This window comes from Dromiciops gliroides, chromosome 3 (genome assembly GCF_019393635.1).
Source record: "Dromiciops gliroides isolate mDroGli1 chromosome 3, mDroGli1.pri, whole genome shotgun sequence".
In the NCBI taxonomy this organism is placed as follows: domain Eukaryota; kingdom Metazoa; phylum Chordata; class Mammalia; order Microbiotheria; family Microbiotheriidae; genus Dromiciops; species Dromiciops gliroides.
Genome location: NC_057863.1, coordinates 262,833,440 through 262,855,924, shown reverse-complemented (window position 1 = coordinate 262,855,924; position 22,485 = coordinate 262,833,440). Strand labels below are relative to the sequence as shown.

At 39.4% G+C, this 22,485-nt stretch overlaps 2 protein-coding genes across 3 annotated transcripts in view; both read left to right on the top strand.

Moving 5' to 3' along the window:
* Positions 1-2,037, top strand: part of MORC3 (MORC family CW-type zinc finger 3) — a 74,483-nt gene extending 72,446 nt beyond the window's left edge. For both annotated transcript variants that reach the window (XM_043996289.1, XM_043996290.1), the window contains exon 17: positions 443-2,037. In XM_043996289.1, coding sequence (XP_043852224.1) covers positions 443-596 — 154 coding nt within the window. In that variant the 3' untranslated portion in view covers positions 597-2,037. The remainder of the gene's footprint in view (positions 1-442) is intronic.
* A 7,076-nt stretch (positions 2,038-9,113) lies between these two features.
* Positions 9,114-22,485, top strand: part of CHAF1B (chromatin assembly factor 1 subunit B) — a 39,443-nt gene continuing 26,071 nt past the window's right edge. The window contains exons 1-5 of the mRNA XM_043996470.1: positions 9,114-9,231; positions 9,865-10,025; positions 11,391-11,523; positions 13,297-13,414; positions 13,957-14,060. Of these exons, the coding sequence (XP_043852405.1) occupies positions 9,900-10,025; positions 11,391-11,523; positions 13,297-13,414; positions 13,957-14,060 (481 nt within the window). The 5' untranslated portion in view covers positions 9,114-9,231; positions 9,865-9,899. The remainder of the gene's footprint in view (positions 9,232-9,864; positions 10,026-11,390; positions 11,524-13,296; positions 13,415-13,956; positions 14,061-22,485) is intronic.

Here is a 22,485-nt window from a genome sequence, read left to right as displayed (position 1 = left end):
TGTCTAATTCAGCATTTTTCCTACTACAGTACCAAGTTACCTTATCGTGGAAAGGAACATTTTGTAATGCAAATAACCACCCTGCTAATTTGTATAAATTAAACAATATTGTGTTCTCTGTATTAGTGTTTGAAAAATCAAACGTAAGAACCCTTGTTTCTTATAGTTGCTAAATGCTTGTATTTGTGCTAGGCTTAAATGTAACTGTCGTTATATTTGGGCCTCCAGAATTTTAAATGAAGCTTTCCCTTTCCCGTTTTATTTATTATAACTACAAAAGTTTAGTTTTTGTTTTCAAATTTATTTTTTGACAGTGCCTTAAATATACAATGTATATTTTGATATTTCACTTAATAGTCTTAATCTCCAGTGCTGATTTATATAGTTATGTTTACATATATTTTATAATATTTAATGTTATATGCTTTATATCTGTTTGCAGCCTCAAACTTCGATCCCTTCGAATCAATGTGGGCCAGCTGCTGGCTTCGATTATGCCTGATCTAGATCTACAGCAAGTAAATTACGATATCGATGTAGTTGATGAAATTTTAGGACAGGTCATTGAACAAATGCATGAAATCAGTAGTACATAAAGTATATTTTCTGTGAAGTCATTTTCCCAGTATTTCTGTTGTACAGTTTCCAAGATGTAGGCAATATTATTCTTTTTTAAAGGTACAGAAGGTAATAAACTAAAGTACTATGTATGCTTACTGAAAAAATCCATATTCTATGCACTCAAATTCTCCCACAAATGCTGTGGATACTTTGTCATAACTTAAAAAAATATTGAAAGGTGTTGATCTTTAGCCAGAAATTGTATTACAAATATAAATGTATTTATAATTAAGTCTGCATATATTTTTTATGATGATGTTAGGGACTTAAGTGTTTTTGCTAAGAGCTTTTCTGATCACCTCACACCTTTGTGCAATCTTTCCAGTCCCTCAAATTATATTTTTTCCCCCCCAAAATGAGGATTGTGCCACAATTTAAATGGAGAGTGTTCCTTTAGCTTTCTTACATAAAGAATCTTTGGGAATTTTTACTTTAATCTACCTATTTATGACTGAGATTAGTGCCTGCTTTGTGAACTATCTTTAGTAAATGGCTGTTAGATTCCTTTAGATGATTTCCTATCTTTGAAATTGAACATTCTTTAAAACAAGGTAGCAATAACAGTGGTTTATATAGGTTTTCCTGGTGATTTTTTCTTAGAGTTACATCACACTTTGGTACTATTTTAATTTCAACACTAGGATTGTTCCTGCAGACATTGCCAATCATGTTGAATTACAGAAGTATTTTTTTTTAAATATGGACATATAAGCCTAAGTATCAGAAAATAAGAGGGTTGACTATATCAAATGTGATAATCAAAATCATGAAACTCATTTTTGTCTTCTTGTGAAAAATGAGTGTGATTTTCTATTTAATTTTTTGAGGTTTTCTATGCAGCCAATTCTAGGCTACTACATAACTTTGCTGGGTGATCTCTTTAGCAATACTGCATTCTTAGTTATGTTATCAACTTAGATATTCATCATTCTTAGGTTAAATTGGAACTATCGCTCTAATACTGTACTGTGGCATACCATATTGCGTTATTATGCTTTGTATTTGCTGCATTTCGGTGGAATTTCTAACAGGTAGCTATTTCTATTACACACAACATATGTATGTATATAAATTCAGAACCATATTTTTCTCAATCAAATGTGGGTTTTTTTCAAATCATTTATTATTTATTTTATTTTTTCTTGAACAATTCAGTACTTGTATAGGATGCTTTTATGAGGTATGCATAAAATACATGTAGATCGTATTAAGATATTAACATTTTTATGGTACAAAAGATTCCCCCCCTTCCCCCCGCAAAAAAGCAGCAAGTAAATGGATTTGGTTAATTTCTGGTTGTTAATCAAAAAGTGATTAAAAGTGTATTTTTTGTATAAAATGTTTTTTTTTTGTCAAACTTGTAACTGGTCAAATTTTTTTTAAAGCTTGTAATAAAATACATAATGGCTATCTTAAGACACTTTTAAAAGTGAGCTTATCTTAACTTTGGGCTGATGGTTTAACTGAAATTGGTTAAGGGGGTGAACAGAGATTGGTTCAGTTCATGGCTAGTCTTCCAAGCATATCATATACCAAATGCCCACTGTATCTGGCCTTCAAAGTGCCTAATACAGAATACCTGCACAGTGAGGCTGCTCAAAAACTTCAGGAGTATAGTAGTGAGCAGGAAAAGAAACAAACCTTGAGAGAAGTAGATTGAGATGTCATAGCCAACCTAATGGTTATTCATATGGGCTATGATTTGTACCACCCTCTTCTCCCCGCCCCCCTTCCATCTCAATTTCAAATTCAGCCGTAGATAACTAGCTGTGTGATTCCAGGCAAATCATTTGTTTGCCTCAGTTTCTTCAACTGTAAAATGGGGATAATAATAGCGCCTACCTCCCAGGGGTGTTGTGAGGATCAAATGAGGTAACATTTGTAAAGTACTCAGCAGAATATACTATAGCGCCTGGCAACACAGCAGGTACTACAGAAATGCCAACTGGAGCAGCTAAGTGACACAGTGGCTAGAACACTGGCCCTGGAGTCAGGAGAACCTGAGTTCAACTCTGGCCTCAGACATTTACTAGCTGCGTGACCATAGGTAAGTCACTTAACCCTGATTGCGCACGTGCCCCCCCCCCCCCCCAAAAAAAAAGTAATGCCAGCTCTTCTTATCATCATCATCCTAAGAAATCTGATGTTTATTTGAGTGTCTTATTGGAAACTGGTTCTTGATGGGATTTAGCTTCTTTGTACAAGACTTACACTATTTCTTCACAACAATGAATTTGTCTCTGTGAATGGGCCACGCTACATATTTACAACATAGCTTTCAGCACAATCAAATGGGTGATCATAATCTTAATGGTGACTTCAACAACACTGGTAATAGGTCTTGTGAGGAAAATATTGTGGGAGGTATTTTTTTATTGATTTATCATTAAGAAATGCAGCTTTTCACCTTGCACATAGATAATCACAAATACTACATAACATAATGAAGAGCACTGGAGAGGTGATAATCTTCATCATAGTGCCTTGGTCTCATCATATGTAGAATAGTGTTCATTTCTGGTAGCCATATTTTAGGAGGGGATTTGGTACAGTAAAAAGCACATTATTGACAAGAATTTACAATTTCCCTTTAAAGTTAGAAAGTGAGTATTAATCCCTTAGTTTTGTTTTTTTGGGTTTTTTTGTGGAGCAATGGAGGTTAAGTGACTTGCCCAGGGTCACACAGTTAGTAAGTGTCAAGTGTCTGAGGCCAGATTTGAACTCAGGTACTCCTGAATCCAGGGCTGGTGCTTTATCCACTGCGCCACCTAGCTGCCTCTAAAAGCACATTATTGAGAAGCGGGCAGCAGGGATGGATGGTGAAAAGGGCCTTAAGATCATGGGCACTAGAGATATTGAGCCTAGAAAAAAGAACTTAGAGGGGCCATTGAGAGGAGTATGGGAAGGAAACATAATAGTTGTTTTCAAGTATCTGAAGGATATATCAGGCATTCTTTTTATCTCTAGAGGTCAGAGGAATAATGGGTGGAAGTTGCATAGAAGCAGATTCAGGCTTAAAAAAAAACCAAACCTCTTCAACTACACAATTTGTCTGGATGTCCTTTCTGTCAAGGATACTAGTATACTTTTCATCACCTAAAACCACAATTTCAGAATTATTCCTGATGGCTCTCTCACACTACTACATATCCACTGTGTTGCCAAATCTTACCAGTTCTACAGAGAAAGAGAGGTAATAAACTAGGTTAACTCACAGGGTAATTAACCTAGTTCATTACCTCTTTCTCTGTCTCTCTCAAATCCCCCACATAACTGCCAAAGTAATATACCCAAGACTTATGAACTGATGTGAAGTGAAGTGAGCAGGACCAGGAAAACATTGTACACAGTAAATACAATATTGTAAGGATGATCAGCTGTGAAGGACTTGGCTACTCTGATCAAAACAGTGATCCAAGACAGTTTCAAAGGACCCATGTTGAAAAATGCTATCCATTTCCAGAGATGAGCTCTGAGTGCAGATTGAAGGATACTTTTTAAAAACTATTTTTCTTTGTTTTATGTGTTTTCTTTTGCAACATGGCTAATATGGAAATATGTTTTGCATGCCTTTCTGTATAATTAATATCAAATTGCTTGTCTTCTCAAGGGCTGGGGAAGTGGTGAGTGGGAGGAAGAGAATTTGTAATTCAGAATTTTAAAAAAATGAATGTTAATTTTTTTTACATGTTATTGGAAAATATTTAATGAAACAAAATAAAAAGTATATGTATATTTAAAAAAAATAGGGGCAGCTAGGTGGCGCAGTGGATAGAGCATCGGCTCTGGAGTCAGGAGTACCTGAGTTCAAATCCGGCCTCAGACACTTAACACTTACTAGCTCTGTGACCCTGGGCAAGTCACTTAACCCCAATTGCCTCACCAAAAAAAAAATTAAAAAAAAATGACCAGGCCCAAATATACCTTTCAAGGCTTATATATCACACACTCAAATAAAAGTACTTTCTATGTCCCAGGGACTGCCCTAAGTAAGCACCGGGGATACAAAGAAAGGCAAAAACTAGTTCTTTCTCTTAAGGAAGAGTCTCTTGGAGAATATATATGAATGACTATTTACAAGCAAGATATATACAGGATAAATTACAGATAATCTCAGAGGAAAGGCACTGACATTAAGGAGAACTGGATAAGATTTCGTGCAGTAATTGGGACACTAATAATACAGAGATGTAAAGGAAGCCAGGGAAGCCCAGAGGTGGGAAATTTAGTAAGGGAGAATTCCAGGTACAGGATGAAAATGTTTAGTTGGGTGATGGGAAGTTGTATGTAGAAAGGCGGCCAGTGCACTAGATTGCAGAGTATGTGGAGGAGAGTAAGGTGTAAAGAAGGGACCAAAGACTGAAGGGCTTTGAATGCCAAATAGAGGACTTTATTTATTTTGAAGATACAGGAAGCCACTGGATTTTGTTGAATGGGGACTGACATGATCAGACCACTCTTTAGGAAGATCAGTTTTATACCTGAGTGGAGTAGGGGAGTCGTGAAGCAAGGAGGGCTGCCAACAAGTTATTTCAGTAGTCTAGGTGTAAGGTTATGATGGCTTGCACCAGGGTGTTCAGAGTGTTCAGAGAAGGGGACATATATGAGAGATGTTAACAAAGTAGAAATGGCAGGATTTGGCAACTGATCAGATTACAAAGGGTGAAAGCACGTGAGAAATTGAGGATGACACCTGAGTTCCTATCTTGGGTGACTGAGAAGATAGAGGTACCCTTGATAATTGGGAAGGTAAGAAGAGGGGAGGGTTTGGGGGAAAAAATAATTTCAGTTTTGGATGTGTTGAGACATTTTAATGTCTACAAGATGTCCAATAGAGGGTTGGAAATGAGACTGGAGGTCAGGTGAGAGAGGTTAAAGGTTGGACAGATAGATGATTTATAGAAGCTGATGAAATCATCAAAGGAAATTGTATAGAGGAGTCAAGATGGCAGAGTAGCAAGAGGTACAGCAAGCTACCCTCCATTCCCATAGTCTTCAGGCTGAGTTAGAAAATGGACCATAAATCCCTGATTTGGAAATTTAAAAAATTTTAAAAAATTTACAGAAGACTTTTTTCAACCAAGGTTTGCAAGGGAGATGAGGCTGCAGATACTAGGAATGGAGTCTGGCCAAGAGAGTAAGATCATTCAACACAGGACCATAGCAAGAATAGGTCCCAGAGCCAGCAGAGAGAGGCCTGGAGGGTACAAGAAAAGGTGCCAACTGACAGCTCTGTTTGCTCCCCAGTCAGTTCTAGATATTAAGTCAAGTATGGACTGAAGAGGGGATTTTAGTGGAGAAATGACATTCCAGGGTAAAGAGTGGTCATGGGTCCTAGGATGTGTACTGAACAAAGAGCAAGGTCAGAAGTAGGGAACAGCTGTGTTCATTGGATGCTCTCCTGGAATCCACCTTCCAACTTCTAGCCCAGTCTGAATCCTGTAGAGGAATGACTTGGAAAGGAATCTCAGACCAACAGGAGGCCTACAGTCTGTCACTCTGAACCAGCAGAGCTTTCTATCTGGCTGATAGTAGTAGCTAATCCAGCAGCAATCTACTGAGACTCCAAGTCGGGCAAGCCCACAGGCCTGGTGCTCAGATCCTAACACAAGTCACGAACTTGCTGAGCTCTGAGCAAGGGGCAAAAATCAAACTTTGCCCAGAATCAAACCACACTGTAGCATTGAAAGCTTAGAGGTCCCCAGCCTGAGCTTTCCCTGGGATTCTGGAATAATGTACTCCAAGAAAGTAGCAGCAAGACCAGCCCAGCCATTCCCTGTAGAAGTGCACAGAGCAGGCTTTAATAAAAGGTAACTTTGAAAGATGATCAACCAGGATTCTAGAGGATTTAGGATGGAACATGCTATCCATTTCTCCAGAGAGGAATGTAGAATGAGAATTGGGAAGGGTGTGTGTGTGTGTGTGTGTGTGTGTGTGTGTGTGTGTGTGTGTGTGGACTCATATTGGAATGTCAGTGGCTGCCTACTTCGAACTTTTTTGTCAAGGTAAAGTGTCATATTTATTATATATCTTGAGGTGTGTATTTGCGGGTGGAGGGGAGCTGGTCCACACATAGAATCCTCCTTTGCCCCCCCACTAGCTGTAGGAACTAGGGTGAAGGTTGAACACCAGCCCAAGGATGTCACTACTACTTGTGGAAGTATTTTTGTCTTAAAAGTTTTATATCTATATATCTCTATATAAAATTGTGCTACCATTTTTATTAGGTTACCATCTTTGTGTGTGTGTGTGTGTGGGGGGGTCACTATCAGACTTTTTGAGTGTTGTATCCCTAACTTCATATCCCCTATAAGACATGTGGTTTTTATTCCATGGTATTACATAGCCTCAGGATTCTTAGGAATGAGTATTTCATGTTATAGTAGAACTGCCTGTACTTAATGCTTACCACCTAGTAAAATCGCTGATTGAAAAAAAAAAAAAGCTCAGGCAAATCATATCCTACATGAAGTCTTTCCTGATCCAGTCTGCCCTTCAGGTGCTAGTGCCTACCCCATATAAAACTACTCTCTATTTATTCTGTATTGTTCATGTTGTATACAGCACATTCATGTTGTCTCCCCCTAGAAAATACTGGGTTTTTTTGAGGGTAGATATGGTTTCATTTTTGTCTTTGTATCCCTAGCATAGTGGCACAAAGTAGTGCTAAATAAATGCTTATTGATTTTGTAATGATTTGAAATGTATCCCCAAAAGAGATTAAAGCAGGGATTGTTTTTTGGGGATTTGCAGCTCCTAACAGTGCCTTGAACATGGTAGGTGTTTAATAAATTTTTGTTGAACTGAATTGAATTCACACAGCCGCTCTTTGAGGGTTTATTCTAGCCAGGGTGTCTCCAGGACAACCTTATCTAAGAAGTACTGAACGACAGCATCTGTTTAATGCTCCTACTGTATGCTGTAGGATTTAAAGACAGACTTGCACAGGGGAATAGAGTTGTAAGAAATCAAGCCATGAAAAAACTGGCACCTTTGTTCTTCGTTTTAACTCATGACCATCTGGGCAGAGGTGAGTTTTCTTAGAAATCCAAACCAAGGCTGCCATCCTGGCAAAAGCTGAGATATTTTAGTTTTAATAGCTTCTTCTGTCTCCTTTTTCCCCTTCGAAAAACATCTGAGATCTCTCCAATGAAAAATTCATAGAATGATAGATAAAATTGTTATATAGTACCTTGCATTTATACCTTTTTAGCAAACCTTTTGGGGACAGGCTAATCATCACAATACTTAGAAATCTCAAAGTATAAATCTAGAAGAAGAGTTAACAGAGGATACCTTGCTTACCCAGAAACCTCCTCTCCTTCCTGCCTCATCTCTGCTTCCCCTGGCTCTCTCTACCCCTCCAAACCTTTCCACCCTTGACCCCTACCAAGAAGCATCCCTAACAAATCAAAAGGGCAAAGCTGGGAATCCATCTTTCAAACTTACATGCCACCACCTCAATCTCTCTAAAAATTTGTAAGCATATAAAACTTTCCATTTACAACCTTTCTAAAGCTTTGGTGAGCTTTAATACATCTCATTTGGACACCAGAGTCTGAGTCTTGCATTCCTTTCCCTAGTGGAGACAATTACAAAAATCACTCATTTTGGAGAGGCCCTCTGCCAAATGTAGGAACTGAAAGGGACAGATGAAAATGATCTCACCTGGACAATTTCAAAAATTATCTGTCGTCTTCCATTCTGTTTTCCTTTTCAGTCAATCCTCTGCCAGGATAGGTGAAACCCAGGACTGACAGTGCCACCCTTGCTCAGAAATCTTCAGCAGACGTGGCATTGGAAGCCCTTCGCTATCTAGGTCACCCTGCCTTTCTGGCCTTTTAGTAAGTATACATTCCGGCTAAACAGGCCTGCTACACGCTGCCCCACAAACTGAACACACCTTCCCCTTACCTGCGGTTTGCGCACGCCTCGAAGGCAAGAAGGAGGGGCAGACTCCGCCTCTCATATGTATAGTCATCATCTCCCAAAGGAAGACTTACCTTTTTTCTTCCTTCCCGCCATCTCTGCTTTCCCCTATGGGGGAGAGAGGGTGGAGTGGGGAATAGGAGAAAAAGACTCATGATTAGCAGTTAGGTGCGCTGCCTTTTGTGACTAGGAGATCAGAGGTTTCGCAGCTGGAAGCGCTTTTTCCCGAGTCATACGATCAGATAAGCCACTGAAGCTCCACGCGCTTTTCTAAGGTCCTTTGCACTGTGATGATCCGGAATGAAGCACTCCCCAAACCGCATAGTTCACCGAACAGGGCTGAAATCTCTAAATTTGGGGTGAATGACGCTAGGAAGCATCCCTAGGGCGCAAAACGAGCGCGGCCTGGGGCTCTGGACTCACCGCGGCTCTTCCTAGGCTTAAGCCAGGTCTGAGTGAGGGGCGGGGAGCGAGGCTCGCCCCGCCCCTTCCCCGGGCCCCGCCCCTCATCTCCCGCCACTCGAAGAGCTAGGAGGCTGGGCCACCGGCGCGAGCGCGGGAACCCGGCGGCGGCGGAGAAGAAGTTTCCCGTCTTGGGTCTGCCGGACTCGAGATCCTTTCTCTGCCTTCCCAGCTCCCCTCGAGGCAGGGCTGCGACCTGGAGAGCAAAGAAGAGCTGTGGTTGGTTTGGCCGAAAGGCATGCATCGCCACGGGCGGGCTGTGGGGTCGAGGATGGGTGGGTTTGGGTTCCGTTTCACCGAACCCGGGAGGAGTGCAGGGGGGGAGTTGGCGGGAGGAGAGTCTTCACGTCCTGCAGGACGCAGAAGGCGGACTACCGGCACTTGGTAAGGAATGGCTTGGGAGAGAGCCGGTGTTGCAATTTACTTGCTGGATCAGCGTCTTCTAGGGCCCGAGACTTTCTCCTCCCGATTCCGGATTCCCCTGGAGAAATAGCCACTTTTCCTCAATTTCCTCCTCCCTTCCTCTGCTCCGCGCCCCGGGTTGGGCCCCCTCCTCCTGCCCCTTTTCCCTCTTCCGGTCTCCACCCCCTCTGTCTCGGCTGCTGCTGGTGGTGGTAGTGGTGGTGGTTAGGGAAGGGGTGGGGGTAGGGAGAAGGCAGAGTGGACCCGTCTAGGACGTGCATCTTGGAGTCCTTTTCTGGGGGCAGAGGAGCGAAAGCCCCAGGATTGGCAGGTGCTCGCGTCCCCTTGTCCCCTCGTTGTGTCAGGATTACTGGGGACGTGGGTGTGCCTTCTCTTAAAACCTGTGTGTGTGTAACAATGCACCTTGGTGTTTTCTGTCGTTATAACAAGAACCCGCTGCCCAGAACATAAGGTTCTAAAAGAAAATGAAGGTCATTACTTGTGAAATAGCATGGCACAACAAAGAACCAGTGTACAGCCTGGACTTCCAGCATGGGACTGATGGGAAAATTCATAGATTGGCTTCTTCAGGAGTAGACACAGCTGTGCGGGTAAGTTCAGTACTTGACAGAAAGAAGTAAAAAAAAAAAATTAAAAAATAAAGGGCAAATTCTGGATTCCACTTTTAGCTGAGCTTTTAAAGGTAATGTTGACAGAAGCGATGCAGAAGTCTCAGATTAGGGGGCTGGTTCTTGGTCAAAGGAAAAAACATTGACTGGGAAGTGGAGACCCTTGCTTCTAGTCTCAGATTGTTTCTCTGCAAAATGAAAGGGTCTTTTTAAAAGGTTACATTTTTTTTTCCCCGTTGTAGTCTAGCAGTGGTTAACTTGGTACAGGTTATTTTAGAGTTCTCAGTCAGATCTCGGTTTGTTCATCTGAGGACTAAGTTGTTGTAGGGAGAAAGTAAATAGTTAAAAAGTATGAGAGTGTTGGGCTTGAAATCATAAATTCCTGAATTCAAATCATGTCTTTGACACTGTGTGTGTGGGGTGGGGAGGAGGGGGGAACAAGTCATCTCACCTCTTTGAGGCTGTGTTCCCTCATCTCAACAAATCAGATTTTAAAAAAGCTTTGGACAGTGCCTGGCACATGGTAGGTGCTACATTCATGCTTATTCCTTTTTCCGACTTCATCTGCACAATGGGATTAATATAAATTGTGACATCTATCTCATGAAGTTGTAAGGATCAAGTGAAATGATGCTAACCATTTTACATTTTTGCTCTGGGCTTGTGATTTTATTCCTTGTATGGACCCCTTCCCTCAGATAATCAACTTAGCAACTTAGTCTTAGAGACCTGGGAGAACTGAGAGGTGAATACTTGTCCAGGGTCACACAGACATCATATATCACAGGTGGGACTTGAACACAGTACTTCCTGTCTCCTAGGCCAAATCTTATTGACTGCCTCACACTGCCAATTATTATTTTCTCGTTAGACTTAGATCTGGTTAGAATTAGATTCTAGTTTAATTCCCTGGCTCTGTGGGTTAGTTGAAAGCCCAGTTTCATCATGAGGCCAAAGATGCTGACAACCTCACAATATTGTTTTGAGGATCAAGGGATATAACACTTCTGAAAGTGCTTTTTAGCCATAAATAATCTAATGGATCAGTAATCTCTGCCTCCAAGTTGTGCAGATCCCTACCTCCCCATCTTAGACAATTCTTGTCCTTGTTTTTCCCTAAATTCAACAGAACATCTCTACCTGTGGTGAATACAGAGGGTCTTCTTATCCTTTTGACATTGCATAGATAGATACCCATGGAACATAGGCCTTAAATTATCTTTTTTCTTATCATACATCACACAACAAAAGCTATTATTTCAGAGGGGCCTTTATTTTGTACTTTAAAAGGGAAATTGTTTTGTTTCTGAACTTGTTTGTGTTAATGATGATTCTTTTTGTAAACAGATTTGGAAAGTAGAAAAAGGACCAGATGGAAAAGCCATTGTAGAATTTTTGTCCAATCTTGCTCGACATACTAAAGCAGTAAATGTTGTTCGGTTTTCTCCTAATGGTGAAATCTTAGCATCTGGGGGAGATGGTGAGCATTGTTATATTTAATATATATTTCTAGAATCTGTCTACCTTGAGCCTCAAGTAAAATGATGAAAAATGAACTTTTGGCTGAAATAGCTTTTTGAATTAAACAATTTATTTAGCAAATATAATGACCTTTACAATAGGTGCTTATGACTTTGTATTAGATGATGGTGGTACAAAAATGGAAAATGACAGTACTTCTCTTGAAGAAAGTTACAGTCTAATGGGGAAAGACATTATATACTAGCATCTTCTTGGTTCTTTGAAACTTTAAATTGCGTGATCTGATACAAGATAGAATATGATAGGCACAAAGGGAAGATCACTTTCATTTGGGAAAATCATGAAGAAGATGGCATCTGAGCTAGGTCTTAAAAGCAAAAAAATATTTCCATAGACAAATAAGCTAGTGTTTTCTAGGCATAGACCCGGTCTTTGTCAGTGCTTGAAGTAGGGAAGTTTATAATAAAGTCAGTCAGTAAACATATGTTAAGTGCTTGTGCCAGGCATCATGCTAAACACTGGTGATACAAATTTGGAAAGGTAAAAGACAGTCCTTGCCTTCAAGGATCTCATATTCTTTTTTTTTTTTTTGGGAGGGGGGGGCAGGGCAATGAGGGTTAAGTGACTTGCCCAGGGTCACACAGCTAGTAAGTGTCAAGTGTCTGAGGCTGGATTTGAACTCAGGTCCTCCTGAATCCAGAGCCAGTGCTTTATCCACTGCGCCACCTAGCTGCCCCCAGGATCTCACATTCTAATAGGGGAAGACAACACATAAAGTTAGGGGAAAGCATCACTGGAATATAAAGAACACAAAATGGAGTATTATGAAATAAGACTGGAAAGGTTGATTGGCTCATGATTATAAAAAGCACTAAGTATCTTACCAGAGAGTCTATATAGTTAGTAGATAGCCACTGCAAGTTTTTTGGGAAGGACAATGAGATGATTAAAACAATTGTTAATTACAGTTTAAAACAAGACCTAAGAAATGTGAAAGTTAGAATATGGGTGAGACTGAAAGCGGGGGGATAAGTTAGATTATTACAGCAATTTGGGCAAGGACTAGTATGATGAGATTGAGTCAGTGTGGTAGCAGATAAGGGAGAAACCATATAAATAGAAATGATGAGATTTGGCAGCTAATTGGATGTGTGTATTTGAAAGAGAGAAGAGTCAGTGAAAGCTAATGGTGAGGTTTTAAGCCCATTTTGAACCTTTAAACCAATCATGTGCTTAGTTAAAGAATATTTGTTCTGTCTTCTCTTGGGCCATCAAAAAGCTGAAATTGACAACTGAATCAATCATATATATATATATATTTTTTTTTTTTTGGTGAGGCAATTGGGGTTAAGTGACTTCCCCAGGGTCACACAGCTAGTGTCAAGTGTCTGAGGTCGGATTTGAACTTGGGTCCTCCTGAATCCAGGGCCGGTGCTCTATCCACTGCGCCACCTAGCTGCCCCCAGATATATTTTTTAGTGCTTTCTGCTGATCTGGAAAGAGAGATAGATATTGATTTATTTTTTGTGCTAGCATACTGCCTGTTTTACAAAGAGAGTTCACATTCTGGGAGTTTACCTTGGTGATGGAGTCACAGATCTTTTTTGATGGAATCACAGATCCTTCTTGAAAGATCTTTTGTTCTTTTGAGTATGTAGACAATACCAGCTTAGTAACTCTCCCACCTACCTTCTCCTAACAAGTCAGGAAACTAATTTTTTCAGAAATAGTCAATAAACTATGGTTTATAATCAAGTTAAATACCCCACAGATGCTGCCATTTTGTTGTGGAAGGTCAATGATAACAAGGAGCCAGAACAAATCACGTTTCAGGATGAGGATGAGGCAGAGTTGAATAAGGAGAATTGGGCCGTGATTAAAACTTTAAGGTAATATCAATATCATTTTCACATTTCTATTTCAAATTAATACATATTTTAAAATTTAAATTTGCTTTAAACATTTGCTTCAATCATAAAGGAACAATTTTTGAAAATTAAAAAATAAAATAAAATGCCTCCATACAAAATTGAATTAAATTTGCTTGTCCTTTTAAGCTACAAATTTCTTTTAATGTAGCTGACTATAGCTATGTATGAATATGTGGTTTCTTTTTTTCTTTTTTCTTTTTTTTTTTGATGAGGTAATTGGGGTTAAGTGACTTGCCCAGGGTCACACAGATAGTAAGTGTTAAGTGTCTGAGGCCAGATTTGAACTTAGGTCCTCCTGAATCCAGGGCCAGTGCTCTATCCACTGCACCACCTAGGTGCCCCTGAATATGTGGTTTCTAATGCAGTAGAATTTTATTTTAAGAAATCTCATTCTAATATACTTAAAAGTCAAAATGACTGTTTTGAAACAATTTACATTTAAAAAAATGCACTTCTAAGATAATAATCTAAAATATTTCTGCTTCTCATTTGCATTCCAGAGGGCACTTAGAAGATGTGTATGATATTTGCTGGATGACTGATGGAAATTTAATGGTTTCTGCCTCTGTAGATAATACAGCTATTATATGGGATGTTGGTAAAGGTAATCAGTAATTTATTTTGGCATTTTTATCTTTGGGGAAGAAGGGGAATACATAAAGTCCATACCACATGGTAATTAAAAGCACTAAGCAAAAGAAAAACTAAAAAACCTTCGGTGGATTTACTGAACTGTTCAACTTTCCAGTGGTAGAGATAATAATTTTTACTACTTGAAGCTGGCAGTTGAGCTGGCAGTAGGTAGTGGGTTAGTCTCATTGTTTGGCCACCAGGATGCTTGGTGAGATTGCCAAGTGTTGAAGAGAATTCTTGGGTGTAAAATAGGAGGGATTCAGGGAATGGGTCTTCTTCCCTGACAGCAATGGGAATAGAAGAGTCTCATAGCAAAATCAGCTAGAAAAGTCAGTCAGAAGTTTCTTTACACAAAATCTCTTTCTATGCATGAATTTGACTTAGTGGCGTTGAAGAATTGATTCAATACTCTGCCAATGTTCTTGGCCGAAGTATTCTTCATTTCTCAAAACTCTAAGGGAAAAAAACAACAGACTAGAGACATACTAATGGATGCCATAACCAAATATTTTGCTGAACTGGATAAAATATGCAAGTGGACAAAATGCGTAATTTATAGCCTTTTGAACTGGGTTGGGAAGAGAAAAGATAAATTGGGGTAGTATAGAGTTAGAAGACAGAAGAAAAGTTCAAAGTTGTTAGGTACAGCTGAAACATTCTGGTTACAAGTAACATATTAACAGGATATAGTTATAGGAAGTTGAGCAGAAGCAAAGTTTCCCATGGTAAAGACAGTTTAGGTAGCAGTGTCTAGTGTACCCTTAACCCTTTGCAGTAATGTCAAGATCTCTAGAAGCACAACAAAGTTAGATGATGCTGAGTCTTGAATTTTTCTCCTGTTATATAGAGCAGAGAGCTCAAATACACTTCCTAAAACTAACCTTCACCCACCACTCATTGTTCTCCTTGCTACTATTGGTTACTCTTACCCATCTCTCTCTAGTCATATTAGTAACATATTTCTCTGAGGAGTAGCAGTGGTCAACCTTCCTTCAGGATCCTTCTGATGGATAGTATGTGTGCGGAATTAGATTCCATGGGTATTCCATGCCTGAGGTATCATTTGATAGCTGCTTAGTGGAAACTCTTGAACTTTCTCATCACCTACTTTTCTCAGTAGACCCTCTCCTCATCTATTGATATTCTGCCTGGACACATTCCCCTAAGGTTAGGATGCTCAGATCCTTGCCTCGTTCATACTTCATTGAAAAAAATTGAAGGCTTTTGCCAAGAACTTCATCTCCCCTCCCAATTACATCCCTAAGACACCATCCTTCATTAACTCCTCCTTTACTACAGTGTTTTGATGGAGAGTTACTTGTTAATAAGACTAACATAAAATATCTGTTCTGGATCCTTTCCCCTTTACAAGATTACCCCTCCTATCATCCTTCTCTCTCTCAAACTTCAGTCTCTTCCAGACTGCTGATTCATTCTCTTCTGCTTTACTAGATCTTACCCTTCCCAATAGTTTTCATTTTATACTTTCCTCCTTTTTTTAGACCAGTGCCTTTAAAAACGACCTACATGTGGTGCATCCTCTGTTTCATTCTCTTCCATATCCTCTACAATCTGCCCTCTTATCTCATTTAACTGAAAGTGCTCTCTTCCTAGCTATACATGATCTCTCTCTCTCTTTTTTTTTTTTAGTGAGGCAATTGGGGTTAAGTGACTTGCCCAGGGTCACACAGCTAGTAAGTATACATGATCTCTAAAATGCCAAATCTAATGGCCTTTGCTCAATTTTCATCCTTCTTGACCTCTCTGCAACTTTTGACACTGACTACTTTTTCATTCTGGCTATTTTCTTTTCTTTGGGTTTTCTTGACACTTTTAATGTCAAGTGTTCTCCTGTCCCTCTGACTGCTTCTTCTTAGTCTCCTTTGCTGGATCTCTATCCATGTCATGCCCACTGCCCTGTGTCCTCTTCTCTTTACTCTCTATGTTTTCGCAGTTGATATTCTCAGCCACTCCCATGGGTTCAACCATCATCTGTGTGAAAACAATCCCCAGATCTATACATCTAATCTTGGTCTCTTTGCTGAGCTCTGATCTCACATCACTAATTGGCTAGTGCACATTTCAAATGGAATGACTTGTAGGTTTCTCACACTCATCATTTTCTTTCCCCTCTTGCCCCCCAGACCTATATATCTTCTGAATTCTTTTACTGTCACGGGCACAGCCATCCACCCAGTCACTCTGGTTTGCAACTACTTTATCATCCTCAACTCCTCACCTATTCAGTCAGTTGTCAAATCTTGCTGCTTCTATCTCCACAGTGTCTTTGTATACATCCTTTTCTCTTTACTCACCACTGTGGCTTAGGCTTTCATTGCTTCAGTTCTAGAGGATTGTAATAGTCTCCTAATTAGTCTCCCTGCTTCATCTTTCTTCACTGCATCCTCCACACAGGTGATGAAGTAATCTTCCTAAAGGGCAGGCCTGGCCATGCCATTTTCCTTCTCAGTAAACCTCAGTGGTTCCCTGGAACCTCTATGATCAAGCAAAATCTTTTGTTGTGATTTAAAGTTCTTCCCAGTCTATTTCCTTTTTGTCTTTCCAATATCCTCCTTTTCTCCTCCCCTAAACATACTCTAAAATCCAACTGTACTGGCCAACTCCCTGTTCCGGGCACATGATGTGACATCTCCTGCCTCTGCCTTTTCCTTTACTTTCTGGAATTGCTGGGCTTTCCCTCCCTCAACCTGCACCTCTTAGAAACCTTGGTTGCCTTTAAAGTTGCATTCAAGGGTTACCTTCTCCAGGAGGCTTTTCCTGACCCCCCAACTCCTAGTGCTTTCCACTCCAAGGTTTCTGTTCGTAGCTACCTTGTAACTAATGTACTTTGTATCTTTTTTATTACCCATATATGTACATGTTGTATCCCCCAGTTGTGTATAAGATCTTTGAGGTCAGGGACTATTTTTGCTTTTTCTTTGTATCTCCTAGCACTTAGCACAATGCCTGCATGGGTGAAGAGCCTACTTACTGCAAAGGTACAAAGATGAGATATCGAGTATCATCTTTAAGGAGTGGTAAATCACCCAGCATCGCTGGGCTATAGAGTACATTTAGAGGAGTAATGTATAAGAAGATTATTCAGTACTTGAAAAATTCTTATTGATTGATTCATTATACTATTACATCTCTCTTTAGGATCAGGTTATTATTAGTACAACTTAATAAATATCTTTTGTTCCTCAATCCTGCATACAGACTTGGCTTACTTACCTAGGTTATGCTTAATTTTCTGACTGGAATAAACTCAAATAGTTTTGTCCTCTCTTCTACCTCCCTCCCCCCCTCCCCCTTTAAGGGTTCTTCTTTCTAATTGCTATTACTTTAAAATGTAAATTTAATTTTTTTTCACTATGAACCTACGTTAATAATAAATGTTAATATTTCAGTATACAAAGAAAAACAAAAGAATTTGTATCTGAAACGAAATTTCTGTTAGGTTTTTTAAATTTATATTAAATTTAACTCTAGTACTAATAAAACTGCTCTGCTTATCTGTGCTCCTTTCTAAACTTCCTTCTGTTCTCTTCTGTATATTTATCCAGTGTTTTGTTGATTCTTTTTCTTGCATTATTTAAAAAAATAATTTTATTTTGAAGTTAACAAATGAAATGGACATTTCCATAAACAATAGAATAGAATGAGATTATATTTAAAATGGCAGATTTCTATTATATGCAGCTTGCTTTACTGAGTATAAGTTAAAATAACTTTCAAAGCTATTTTCCTTGTTTGTGCTTGTTTCTGTTCCTTGCTTAAAAAAAAAAAAAGATGCCTCAATAATCCTCTTTTCTTTAAATTTTTTTTAGAGGTAAGCTACTCCCTACTTTCTTACTCTCCTTGAAGGGAAAAAAGCCTTTGTTAGAAACATGCATGGTCCCATATTGCATCTGAAAATGTATGTTTTATTCTGCATCTTGAATCTATCACCTCTCTATCTTAAGAGGTAGTTGGCATGCTTTGTTGTAGGCCTTCTACTAGATGGTCATTGCATTGATTAGAGTTCTCAAGTCTTTCAAAGTTGCTTTTCTTTGTGATGATGTTATTTTATATATTTTTCAACAGGTTATCCATAGTTCACTCTGTATTAATTCATATAGATCTTTCCAAGTTTCACTGAAACCATTCAATATCATCATTTCTTATGGCATTATTGTGCCACATCCATTGCATTCATATACCATAATTTGTTTAGCCATTTCCCAGTAGCTGGTCATCCCCTTAATTTCCAGTTCTTTAGTACTATAAGAAGAGCTGATAGAAATAATTTAGGACATGTGATTCCTTTTCCTCTTTTTTCATCTCCTTGAGATATAAACCTAGTAATACTATTTCTGGGTTGAAGGGTATGCACAGTTAAGTAACTTTGGGGGCATAGTTCCAAAATGCTTTCTAGAATGACTGGACCAACTCACAGATCCACTAGTAATTAGGTTTCATCATGTTCACTACTCACCACTCTCCTCCAGTGGAAGACCCTCCTTGTAACCAATAAGTATAGCCAAGTAAAACAGATCAACATATTGGCTACATCTAAAAATGGATGTTGCATTTTGTGCTTTTTGTCCATTACTTTTTTTCCAAGATGTGTTCCCACTGATTAGAATGGCCTTCAGGAGGATCTGAGTTCAAATTTGGCCTCAGACACTTGACACTAGCTGTGTGACCTTAGGCAAGTCACTTAACCCTCATTGCCCCCCCCCCCAAAAAAAAAGAATAGCCTTCAAAATTCTGTTCTCCATAAATCTGTTCTCATTTGAACTAAGTAAACCATGTCAACCTCCTATTCGGTTGTCTGTCCTAGTGTTTATATACAATTTTATGTAAATATTGATATATTTGTGTTACATCTCTCTGTGACTGGTAAACCTGTTAGCACTTGTGACAGCAAAATTACATAAATGTGTTCCTTCTGGTGAAAACTAATTTTGCTGTTCTCTTTGGTCAGAGAGATAACTACTAATCGATTTTATGCTTTTGGTCACCTGACTAGGATGAGAATATGGATGGGTTAACAGAAACCCATTACCATCAACTACTAGAAAAACAGATCATAGTACATACTGGTTGGTCAGTGGTGTTATTTTCTTCTTTTTTGTTTTTGTTTTTGTTTTTTTTGCAGGGCAACAGGGGTTAAGTGACTTGCCCAGGGTCACACAGCTAGTAAGTGTCAAGTGTCTGAGGCCGGATTTGAACTCGGGTATTCCTGAATCCAGGGCTGGTGCTTTATCCACTGTGCCACCTAACTGCCCCAGTGGTGTTATTTTCTATTTAAAGAATTATATATCTGCCAACAAATTCATAAATTAGGGTTTTTTGGTTCATACATGTTTTGTGAATTGGAATTATTTTTGAGATTGTGGCTGTATTCAGGTATCAGTTGTATAGGGGCTAAAATTCTAGCTAGTCTGTCTAAAATATCTAGTGAGTGGTCACCAATAAATTATAAGCTTTAGCAAGAGTTAGACTTTTAAGCATTTATTAAGGAGAATAAGAATTTGGTAAGGAGAGAGAAAAAGGCCTAGATTCATCTATCTATTCAAGGGAGAGAGCATTCCTAGCTCCACTCTCAACCAGAGTCCTGACGAAAGAGAGAGAGACAGCGCCAGCCTCGCCCCCTCTTCCTCCCACAAGGAAACGCCACTTCCTGACACCAAAGAGCTGCATGTCTTGCCCTCAGACGCCTTCTCCTCATGGCAGAGCGTCCTGCAGTAAGTCTCTAGCAGGTGGCGTCATTCCAATCTTTACACAGTACATGAAAATGTTAACTGAGTACATAAACTTTTATGGAATACAAAGTATAATAGAAATAGGACATTTTGGTTAAAATAAACATAATTATACTTAGCAGTAGAACTTTTAAATAAATTCCAACTACATTTTGTTATTTTTTTTTTGTCCAAATATCATTAGAGGAAATTCTAGTTATAGATAGAATTTGATTACCATATGAACTCACATATTATTGAATACTGTTTTGTTTCTTTTGCTACTTCAAGAAAGTGGTGTGTGTGTGTGTGTGTGTGTGTGTGTGTGTATAAATACCCTCTATATCCCAAACTTGTAATTTTAGCTAATTTATATGTAACAGATATATGGCATGCCTAGCATGGATTTTCTTCTCCTTCCCTTACACACACACACACACACACACACACAGACACACACACACACACACACACACACACAGAGTAATATCTGGAACTGGGCTTGGGTTGTCTCTTTTTCTGGGCTGGTTTTCCCATCCCGACTTGTCTTCATACTAGTAAGTCTGGGTTCCCAGAGAAAGACTACCCTCATGTAACTATACCTCAAACTCAAGTTTTTATGGATAACCCTGGTGTGGGGGGATATACTCCCTCTGCTTGTCACTATAGTTCTTGAATCTCCATCAGTATTTTTGCCATTTACATAAAACAAGTCACAATAAATCCTAAATATGAAACATCTAATTAACAAATAAAATCAATAGTATTCAATACATCATGATTATTTTATAAAGCAATATGGAAATAATAACTATATCACAGTTAACTCATAAATCTGGGTCACATTCTCCCAAGGATGGATACAGTATCTGTAGGAGAGAGTGGTCATGTATTTGTAGAAACCTATCAGGGCAGCTAGGTGGCTCAGTGGATAGAGCACCTGCCCTGGAGTCAGGAGGACCTGAATTCAAATTTGACCTCAGACACTTTACACTTACTAGCTGTGTGACCCTGGGCAAGTCACTTAACCTCAATTGCCTCACCCAAAAAAAATTATAAATAAAAAAGAAGCCTATCCAGGAGACATATGGGACAGCAGAGAAGTGAGCTTCAGGCCTTGATGTCTTTTTTCTCTTCATGAATTATCTGCATCACAAGAAGCTGCTCCTCTGTTAACTGTACCCCTTCTGGTCCTCACTGCTCCTGCTGGGTAAATCCCTTCTCCTCTGGAACTGATGAAGTAGTGACAAGTTCTTTTAGCTGGCAATTAAAAGGTACTGAGGTAGTTACATTTTCAGGATAACAAACAGTTCCTTTAAGTTAGTCAACTGCTAAGCTCTTCATCTGGGCTTTCTGATGATTGCAGACAAGCCCTCCCAGCTTTTCACTCAACAAAGATACGTGTATATCCAATCAGTTTCAACCTATATTTACAGCAAAGCAAGGGCCATACTTGACTTCCTCTCTTTTCCTTCCAGCCAGATGGAAGGAGCAGAAATCAACCAGAAGCATCTGAGAAATTTCACCTCTCAATCTGTAGATCTGTAGCTGAAACTGCAACAGAGTTCAGCTCTCTTCCAATTCGAAGGCTCCCAGCCTTCAGCCTGTCCCCAAAATGAAACTTAGGTTCAAGTTAACAGCTCCCAAGTACAACATCTGGAGCCTTATTGTCAGCTACTGTCTTACCACTCAGCTTCTTTGACCTTCTTAATTGTGTCTATCCCTAATTCATGCTGGGTTTTTCAACACACTTAATGGCTGAAGTCCGAGTCTCCTGGTGCTCAGTCACACATATTTCCTTTAAAAGGAAAACTTGGGGGCAGCCAGGTGGTCCAGTGGATAAAGCATTGGCCCTGGAGTCAGGAGGACCTGAGTTCAAATCTTGCCTCAGACACTTGATACTTACTAGCTGTGTGACCATGGGCAAGTCACTTAATCCTCATTGTTCCGCAAAACAAACAATGAAAGGAAAACTCATGAAATCTCTCTATTATGAAGCCAGCAGTCTTTATTTAGTCATCTCATAGTCTCCAAATGGTTGTTTGATTTACCACTTTGTTACTTTAATTTTTCAATCTCTAAAAAACGTTGTGTGCAAATGAGTGAAGCTGCAGTGTCCTACAGCCTCAGTCAGTTCTCTGTCTTCAAACAGATCCTTTTATCTATTTGGTCCTCCCAGCAGTTCTTGGATTTTAATGGAAAAACTGTTTAATCACACGAGAATTTTATTAGTATTCTATAAATTCCTTTTCTGCTTTTTTTTGCTACTAAAATCTCTATATACCTTCCATATCTTTCCAATTTAATTTTTCTTCTTTTTTTTTTTAACTTTTCTTTTTTATTTTTGGGTGCGACAGTGAGGGTTAAGTGACCTGCCCAGGGTCATACAGCTAGTAAGTGTCAAGTGTCTGAGACTGGATTTGAACTCGGGTCCTTCTAAATCCAGGGCCGGTGCTTTATGCACTGCACCACCTAGCTGCCCCCCTTAATTCTTTTTTTTTTTTTTTTGCAGGGCAATGGGGGTTAAGTGACTTGCCCAGGGTCACACAGCTAGTAAGTGTTAAGTGTCTGAGGCTGGATTTGAATTCAGGTACTCCTGAATCTAGGGCCAGCGCTTTAACCACTGTGCCATCTAGCTGCCCCCTTTAATTCTTTAAAAAAAAAATC